This window comes from Pseudorca crassidens, chromosome 1 (assembly GCF_039906515.1).
Source record: "Pseudorca crassidens isolate mPseCra1 chromosome 1, mPseCra1.hap1, whole genome shotgun sequence".
NCBI lineage: Eukaryota > Metazoa > Chordata > Mammalia > Artiodactyla > Delphinidae > Pseudorca > Pseudorca crassidens.
In genome coordinates this window covers 41,411,947-41,421,876 of record NC_090296.1, presented here as the reverse complement: position 1 = coordinate 41,421,876, position 9,930 = coordinate 41,411,947, and the positions used below count along the sequence as shown (strand labels likewise).

At 45.9% G+C, this 9,930-nt stretch overlaps 1 protein-coding gene across 1 annotated transcript; it reads left to right on the top strand.

The window, feature by feature from the left end:
- Positions 1 to 7,278: 7,278 nt before the first annotated feature.
- SIX6 (SIX homeobox 6) lies at positions 7,279 to 9,171 on the top strand. Its single transcript, XM_067734312.1, has 2 exons — positions 7,279 to 7,928; positions 9,003 to 9,171. Exons 1-2 carry the CDS (start codon positions 7,357 to 7,359, stop codon positions 9,169 to 9,171), a joined length of 741 nt encoding a protein of 246 aa, XP_067590413.1. The 5' UTR covers positions 7,279 to 7,356.
- Positions 9,172 to 9,930: the final 759 nt, after the last annotated feature.

Sequence of the window (9,930 nt, the reverse complement as noted above, 5' to 3'; positions counted from 1 at the left end):
TGACATTATAAAAAAACTTTCACTTTTGACTCCATAAGTATATGGATATTTATTGCAGTGAGCATGTGTTGCCTTTATAAAGAGAAAAACACAAAAGGTATTTCCAGTAGGGGAAAAAATAACACTCCAGATGAGGAAAATACATGAGAAAAAAAAAATCTAAATATCAAAAATGAACCATAGCAGAGGGAAAGAATGGAGAGGAATATGTGTCTGTATGTGTGTGTAATAAGAATAGACTGTCTAGAAGTATATGACATAATTGCTAAATAAGTATTTTTAAAACCGAAGGGATACACTACAAGGAAAACTCTAGGTACTACATCATTTCAGAAAACTTTGGGATGGGGTAACAGAGGAGGAGGAAAGTGGGGAAGTGAAAATACTGTAAAAGTCTAATCCTATTTGGATGGCGAGAACAATGGGGAAAGTAATGCCATGGTAGGAAAAACAGTGCATCTTAATGGGGAAGATATTAAGTGTCCTGTTTATAGACAATGATAGAGTCATATGTAACAATTAAGAGAGCAAGGAAAGGAGAGATAACCATTGATGGACTAGAAAATACTGCAGAACTTCTAAATTATTATTTCAAGGACAAGGATAAAAAGATGGTCAAGCAGAAAGGAGATGAGAGGGGTAGAAAGAAAATTTAACTAAATGAAAGTTAAAATTAAATATTAAAATTCCAAAAAAATCAGTTCAGCCCCAAATTTTAATCACTGTAAAGACAAATTCTCTTACATTAACTTCACAAAAACCTAGGAATAATAGGGAAAGTAACAGATAAAATACAGAACAGAAAAAAGAGAGGATTAAAATTCCATAGTGTGAAGGATCTGAGGGGGAAAATATCTACTGTTAAAGGAAACATGCACACATTTCTCTGCCTCTTAATTTTTTCTAAACCTACTGTCACTGTCTGCCTATATAATTCCGTGCCAGAGCTTTGCAGCTGGTCCCCACTGGGGCTTAAGCAGACTCCTCTCTGTGTTTCCATTTAAAAGTCTTTATTTCAATAGGTGGGCCTAGAGCATCTGCACTTCCAAAATTACCACACAACTGATCCAAAATGATTGAAACAAAATTGGTTTGAAAAATTGCCTTAGGCTGAAAAGAAGATGAAGGCTAACATTTCAGACCTAAAGAAACATTTATCACAATTCTCTGTCTGTAATAGACTTCTGTGGTTGTAATAGAAATGTTGACAGCTTGTTAATTATAGAAATGCTAGTGAGCATCACTGTTATTCTTTTGAAAGCCTTGATAAAAGAATTCGGAGGTTTTTTTACTTAAACCAAGCCTTACAGCACCTCAAGTCCAGTCTCTCCTCCCCAATGAGCCTGAATTCAGTTCCATTTTCCTACCAGCATACAGTGTGATGACTCAGAGAAAGGTCTTCAATAAACCCAGATTCCAACATTCCCACCCCGCAAAGAAGATAATTGAAGTCTGAGAATCACATTTGAGATTCAAGGACTTTTTAGGGTTTGCAAGGGTACATCATTTGACAAGACCCAGAATAGTTTCAACCTCTCTGAGATCCATGAACTAGTGTGCATCAAACTATGAAAGTCACAACATCAGGAAATAGCATAGGACCTTACACATGGCAGCCACCAATAAACATTCATGTGTGATTCAGATCCTCACCCTCAAACTCAACGGGAATTATACCATCTTCCTTGGGTAGGGAAAGCAACGTATGTGATAAATAGAGGATTGCATCTGTGTTTTAAATGTATCTCTGCCACTAACTAGTTGTATAATATGAGTAATCATTTAACCTCTTGGTCTTCGTATTTTATTCACTTGTAAAATGGAGAGGGTCTGAGCAATAACTTTCAACCATTGTTGTCTGTCCCACCAGTTACTCAAAGAACATAGACAAAAACAAAACTCCACTTTCCTCAGAGATATTTCTAAATTTATAAGTATTCAGTCACCATAAGTATCAATTACACAAAATTGCAGTGGGTCCTTAGGAAAAGATTTTATTGGTGTGGCCTAGACCCAAGATGAAATTAAAAGGGCACTGATTCCTTTAAAAGTGCTTCAACTCCAAAACAAACAATTTTAGCAGGTTTTGTATGTCTGTGTCTTGTTGATTATTTTGAGCTCCTCTGAAGCAGAGTTTCTTAACAGTGATGTTGCTGACATTTTTGGTTAGGGGTGGGGGCCGCTGTGGCGATTCGCTGTAAGATGTTTAGCGGCATCTCTGCCTCCATGCATTCAGGGCCAGTTGTGACAACCAACAATGTCTTCAGACATTGCCAAATGTCCCCTGGAAAGAGGGGGTATAATTGCCTTCCTGAGATTTGCTACTTTGAAGGGTAAGATGCCATAAAAATTATATTTTTTAATGTAATTCTTTAAAAGTATTTTCTGTTAATGAACTGGATTAATGCAGAATTTAAGGTATTTATTGGAGGCTAATGTTTCTATTTGATTTTACACTACTTGGAAGGAAATTATCATTTATTACACATATAATACATGTAATTAATGCATATATATGACATACAATACATAAAATCAAATGTGAATAATGTTTGACTCATGCCAGAAGACATAAACAAATTTACACTCTTTCACTTCATTGAATTATAAGGTGTCTAGGTGTATTTTAGAAAGATACTTTGATCTTAGATTTGAAAATGGTCAAAAATAACCTGCTAGTGGAAAAAAACAAGGTTCTAGTAGAGAATTACAAATTAATTATTCTTTCAGTCATTCAACTAATGTTTCATTTCTGACAATAAAGTGTTTATAAATGACATGCTGGTTACATTTTTAAGAGTTAATCCTTCACATAAGAACCCACTGATACATAGCCCTAAGCAAGCTATGCTGTGGTGTGGTTAGCCCTCTGAAGATTTAGACTTACCCTCACAGAAGCAGAAGAGAGAGAAAAGTGAATTTAAAACCATAGTTTAAATAAGGGGTATAACTTGCAATATAGTCTTTGGCTTAAATACAAATTATCATCCAAATGCGTAGAAGCAGCAACAAACTGGAGGTCAAAACAAAGTTACATAGTCAGCCTAACATTTTAAAAAACCATTACTGCTAATTAACCAATACCTTCAAATGGTACATTTCCTCACATTTAAACTTATAAACATTTCCTCCAATTAACAACACAAGCAATTTTGCATCATTTAAAAAATAGATGGTAAATAATTTTGCAAATAATAACAAAAATATCTAACCTATTAAAATTAGATCAATACTTTGATTGTAATACTTTTTTGCCAGTTAATTTTACAGCACCAAGAAATCTACAAAACATTTCTCAAAGAGGCATCTCTGTTCTTTGTTACAAGGTGCATACATACAGTCAGGGGAAGAATGCATGAAAGACAGCAATCTATCTTGGGAACTTATTAGGATAGTTGGTACTTTAAAACCAGGATATTCAATTAATTTCATAATCTGAAAAGCTGGACCACCAAATACATAAACAAATATATATTTATACAGTATCATCTAAAAATCAGAATTCTAAATTCATGAATAAATGAGAGTGTGAAATTTTAATACTGTAATTTCAAAGGCAGTAAAACGCCTTTCTAATCTTGGATTTTTTTTTTTTTTTTTACATTATTCTCACCTATTCGCAACACATGGCTTTGAGGCCCAGGAAAGGAAAACAAAGATCTCTCCCCCCAAAGTCAAAATGGACATACACAAAAGGCTGGGACCTCATTGTCTTCCAGTCTGTAACTCTCACATGCAGCACAAACGTCTTTATCAAGGAATTCAGATGCATTCAATTATGATATCTTTAAAATCCCTGACTATGTGAATTATATAGGAAATAAAACAAAGACACATCATTTATTTGACGGCTTGATTTAGGAGAAGTCAAAGAAAAGAAAGACAAAACAAGACAAGAGACTGGAAACTAGACATAAGAATGTATTGACCTCTACAAAGTGCTCTCCACTGGCAAATCTTTCAGCAGAGTGTAACCTGGGCTCCAAGTGTCCCTCTACTCTAGAGAGCAAAATCAGAAGGGGCAAAAGGAGGGGAGAGATTGATATGTGCAAGAAGTCCTAGACTGAACTCAAGATTTCTGGTATGAACCTCACAACTCCCTGGAGGCAATTTGCCCTGGCGCCTCTGCAATGAACAATTAGACACATTTTTTTCCCGGGAGGGCATTTATCTTCTACCCGCTTTTTCTCCATAAAATAAGTCTTGAGTTTGCAGAAAGAATAGCCATCTACGTATTCCCAGTGAGAATCTAAGGCCTCCCAAATCCACTAGTAGCTGCAAACCAACCACAGAAAGTTGCAAACCTGCCGATGGGCCGAGGCCAAAGGCCGCCGCTGCGCTTTCCAGGTTACCTGGTCAAGCACATAAGAAAAATGAAGTCGGGTGTAGCGAGTTTTCTGCAAGGTTGGCGCAACGTTCCAAAATTGGTAAAATTCTATCCCTCCGTAAAATTAAGAAAAGCTCCAGCCTTCGCCTGGCAAACCCGGAAAAGTGCGCTTCAGCCGTGGGGTGGGGGGCCATCTTCTTCACAGTGGAATTATCTCTAGGGAAATCCTCGAAGCTCCTCATTCTCAGGGACGGGGGCTCACAAATTTCTTCCCTCTGTCCCTTCCCAGAGTGAAGCTGATGAACGAATGTGCTACCTCAGTGTGCCTTGGAGAAGTTTATTCCCCTTGAGTTGATAAAATTAAGCCAAGCCCCCTGCGATGGTGAAGACAGGATATCCTGACAGTAGACCCGGGCCTCTAGACACCTCTCAGAACCCGCCCGCCCCGGCGCCCAGACACAGCGTCCGGCGGGGTTCGGACTCGGCGGCAGCAGCCAGCGCCCTTTTCCCGCGATTCCACCAAGGCCAACCTAGGCTTTTGGTCTCAGTCGCCGGAGAGCCCCAGACAACGCAGAAGCCAAAGGGGACACCTGGAAAGAAACATTCCCATTTCTTGCATAGGGCACCTAGACTCGGAAAATTACACGACTTGCTTAGGGTAAGAAGCCGTAATTCACCACTTTCAAATTGTGCAGCAAAAAGGCGTGCGGAGGCGCGGTCCCCTGGGGCACCGACAACTTCTCCTCACCTCCGGCGGCTAGGAGCAGAGGTTGGGGGTCCTCTCTGCGCTCGAGGGCTGTAAGATCCCGCGGACCCGCGGCTGCTTCTGCTCGCGGAGGGCAATCAAGAAGCTATTGGGCTAGAGAGAGCCCAAAGGGGGAAAATTAGGAAACCTCTGCAAACTGGAGCAATGGGGTGCTTTCCTTCCTTGGCCAGGGGTGCCGGGAACGCAACCCTCCTGGGGTCCCTCTTCACCCCTTCCCCGCCTGCCGGGTTTTCTACACCGTGCATTGTTGGCCCTCGTTTGTGATGTTTCTCACTAAAAGTTGTCCTTGCGGAGGATTCGGAAGTCTCCTCAAGCTAGAGAAGGTTTGTGCTTTGACATTATCCTCATCACCCTCTCCATTTTGCCTCTGCCTGTCGAATTTCATGAAAATAAGCTCTTAGAAAAGAAAGTCTCTCCGTTGAGGCGGCAGCAAACTCACAGAAATGATGTAAATGGTTGCAGGGCTTTTTTCTTCCTCTCTGCTATTTTTTTTTTTTTTTGAGTGAACTGTGAAGATCTGTGAAAATAATATCAGGGTTTTCCGTCAGAATGAGCTTTGCCCTGCATTCAGGCGTAGCATGATCTGACCCGACACCTCCAACCATCTGTGCTATCTATCTGCCTTCTGATTTACCAGAGCTGTACAAGCCACATACAAATTGTACTTGATACTAAAGAAAAGACAGCCGGGCCCAGTCCAGTTCTGGGGCGAACATTCCCATCTGATTCCTTTCTGGGGATAGGACCTCCAAAGATATTCTTCCTGGCGTTTTCGTTGGACTCCCCTCTTCCAATTATTTTCTTCAAACTAAATAAACCCCTATCAAAAGCCCAGGTGATATTGTAGTTACTTTTGACCTAGGTCTCAGAAAACGGTATGATGAGAATGTCAACTGAGAATCAATAAAGTTGCCAATTCAACTGCTGGCCCCAAGGCAGAGCCGCCAAGAAGGCCCTTTCTCTCTTCAGGAAGGGTCAGGGCTCAGGGGCTTAAGAAGTGCTTTCTACACCCCCTTCTCTATTGGTGTGGTTCCCCCTTCTCTATTTTACTTTTATTGAATTACTTTTGGGTCCAAAGGCCAAGGTTAGAGTTTCTATCCCCAGCTCAAGAGTTAAACATTCTAACACAGGGTATGGCAAAATTAGCCTGCAAGAAGAGCAAATCGATACTTCTTTAAAAAGGTCTTTGAAACAAGCTTTTAAGTTGCTGTCCTGACCTACCAGTGACTTCTCACTCTAGATGTGGCTACGCTGCACATTTGTTGAAGTCCATTAAACTGGGGAGAAAAAACTGAAAAGTATAAACTTGGGGTTTGCGGCGCCGCTTTTGTTGCAAGTGTTTTACTACATGGTCAGCACCTGTGTTATCAGGAATGAGAGTGTCCTAGCTCGTACTTTAAATGATATCAGGAGACTTTTGAAGGTAATGGGGGTAGAGTCCAAACTGACCTCTTCTACAGATCCCGGGTCCTGTTCCTTCTGCTTCACATTCGATTCCTACTCGGCTGCTTTGGCAGCCGGCAAGGCATGCAGGGATGGGTGCTGGCAAGAAGAGAGGTGATCCACTTCTCCTCCCTCCCCATTCGTGCCCTCCCTCAAGGTTTTGTGTTTCGTTACAACTAAACTTGGTGAGTTCTCTTGGAGGATTTCGATTTGGCCCAGTCCTCTTTGTCCTCTGGAGGCCTCTTGACCCAGGCAGCGCCTCGCCCCAAAGTGGATTTCTGTAGCATCACTGCCTCTTGTGGGGGGGGGGGCGCTGGGGCAGGGTTGCGGGGGAAGAGAAAGGAACAAGGCTGGGGGTGGTAGTGAAACGCTGCGGCTCTCGCCCGTCTTTTCCTCCTCCAAGTTCTGCAAAATACTAAATCTACCGGAGAACTGCGGGCGCTGTCGAGAGCGGGGAGGTGCTGAAATGGCCGGGGCGCTCCGGTCGCAGTCTTGATTGGCAGAGCCGGCCAGTGACTGACAGGGGGTCTCCATGGCGCCCGCGCCGCCAATCCGCCCACCCCAGTAGCGGCGCCCGCTAGCTGGCCTGCGTGCCCTAACGGAGCCGAGCCGAACCCGAGCTGCGGAGCCGGCACCTCCTCCAATCCCTTCCGCTCTCTCGCTCCCCGCGGTTGCGCCGCCGCCGCTGCCCCGGCCGTGCGTCCTGGTGGCCCCGAGCCGCTCCCCCAAGGAGAGTCTGGCGCACCCGGCAGCGCCCGCGGGCATCTGCTGCGTGTCCCGCTGCGGACTCAGCGCCTCCGCTGCCGCCGGCACTGCCTCGATGTTCCAGCTGCCTATCTTGAATTTCAGTCCCCAGCAAGTGGCCGGGGTATGCGAGACTCTAGAGGAGAGCGGCGACGTGGAGCGCCTGGGTCGCTTCCTCTGGTCGCTGCCTGTGGCCCCTGCGGCCTGCGAGGCGCTCAACAAGAATGAATCCGTGCTGCGCGCGAGAGCCATCGTGGCCTTCCATGGTGGCAACTACCGCGAGCTCTACCATATCCTGGAAAACCACAAGTTCACCAAGGAGTCTCACGCCAAACTGCAGGCGCTGTGGCTCGAAGCGCATTACCAGGAGGCTGAGAAGCTGCGAGGACGGCCCTTGGGACCAGTGGACAAGTACCGCGTGAGGAAGAAGTTCCCGCTGCCGCGCACCATCTGGGATGGCGAACAGAAGACACACTGCTTCAAGGAGCGCACGCGGCACCTGCTTCGGGAATGGTACCTGCAGGACCCATACCCTAACCCCAGCAAAAAGCGTGAGCTAGCCCAGGCAACCGGACTGACCCCCACACAGGTGGGCAACTGGTTCAAAAACCGCCGACAAAGGGACCGGGCGGCTGCAGCCAAGAACAGGTCGGTACCTAAAGGCCTTCTCTGAGCCTTGAACTCACCAGGGAGGGAGAGGGTGACCGCACCCCCCGCGCCCTTACCCAAGGCCTGGAGACTTGGATTTCGTAGGAATTGGGATGGGATTGAGGTCTTCGGTTTTGAGCCCACTGCGTTCTGGGATCCTGGGTCAGGGTTTCCTTCCGAGCTTTTGATTCCCCACCCTTTCTTTTTGGTTCTTGGCGCCTGGGGGTCGCTCCAGCAGCTGGTTCCAGTCACCAAACCAAGGCTACATTGAGAGGGAGAAGGAAAGAAAAATTAAAATCCCATAAGCAATTACAGACCCCAAGGCCCAAAGCTAATTCTTGTCAGCCCGGGCCCAGGCTCCTATTATTAAGTGAAGCCTGGCTTATTAGCAGTGTGGCAGTTTAGTGTTGTCATTTTTAAAGCCCAGATGCATCCTTCTCTAATGCTTTGAAATTTCTAACTTATGTCTGTAAGAAGTGGAAAGTCAAGTTCTACTCTTCCCACGTGTGGGCAGCCCTGTCTCAAAACGGCAAACTAGTTGGCAGAGGTTTTTCATTCCCCAGCATGTGGCTCTCAATCAGCCAAATATTTTGACCAAGAACCCAGCCTTTTCTCCCAGGTCCAAAGCCTCTGTGGAATCGTCAGGCCGCCCTTTTTGCCAGCCTCGGGGCACTCACACAGGCGTATGCCCTAGGAAGACGCAGGCTGGGAAAGGGGTCTCCTGTCCCAGAGCCTGACCTCTCCTTGTCACCCACACCTCATTTATCCTGAGAGCATTGTAAATCTCCCAAAGGTGACCAACACCAGGAACGACCTTGCGAGCACAGCATCCCAAAGATTGGGGAGATAGGGAGCCAAGAAAGGACTAAGAAGGAGGAGGGGGCAACCGCAGGGCTCCACAGAACAGCCGCCGCACGCCTCCTGCCCGGCCTCTGTTGCCTCGTCTTACCCGCTTTAACTGCCCGGGTCTAAGGGAGAGTCGCTGACTGCTGGGCTTAAGGGATGCGGACCGGGGGACGGGGGTACCGGCGGCTATGTTACACACAGTGACTCGTTTCCTTTCCTTCCCCGTAGGCTTCAGCAGCAGGTCCTGTCGCAGGGCCCCGGCCGGGCGCTAAGGGCCGAGGAAGAGGGCACGCGCGAGGTGCTGGGCACCGCCGCCAGCCCGGCCGCCAGCCTGTCCAGCAAGGCAGCCACTTCGGCCATCTCCATCACGTCCAGCGACAGCGAGTGCGACATCTGAGCTGCCCGCCCAGCACTCTCAGAAACAGAATTCGGTGTAAAAAACAAGACAAACAAAATGAAGGAGAGAGAAAGAACGAGAGACCAAGCAACCCAGCGCTTGCGAATCCAGGTGGCCAGGGACCCGCGGGCTCGGGTTGCCGTGTCCGCCCCGCGGCCTGACCCGTTCCACTGGCGCCCTCCGGCTGCTACCACAAGGGCCCGCGGTGAGGCCAGACCCAGCTCCACGTTCTCCTTGCTTTGCTTTTTCCCAAGGATTTTGCTGCAAAGATGCCTCCGGAACCCGAACTGCACGCTGAGAGCCTGCCCTGAATCTCCTGTGGGTATTTCACATCGAAAGGACGCTGTTACATATGTATAACTTTTGCTTTAAAGTTTTTTTTAACAAAACATATATATGTTGTTTATTTACTTATTTAAGAGACTGCATGGTAGGTTTCTCTGTATCCAGAGAACTTGCTGTTTCTAAAGGTGCAGGGTGAAGCCGATGGGTTCTGTGTGAAGAAGCCAAACAATAAAAACCTGGTGAGCAACCTTTCTTAATTAAGAGAGCTGCTCTCAGATTCCTAAAAAGAAAACAGAGAGATCTTTCTCTTGGGAACCCAGGTAGGGGTCCTTGTGCAAATGGTCTCAGGAGCGTCTTCTCTGTATCTTTTGCCTTTTCTGATGTCTCCTGGTATATTTTTAAAACAGCCCAAGGTAGGTCCATAACCACTTCCTTGTCAAATTGCATGCATGTGTGTATGTATGTACATACATA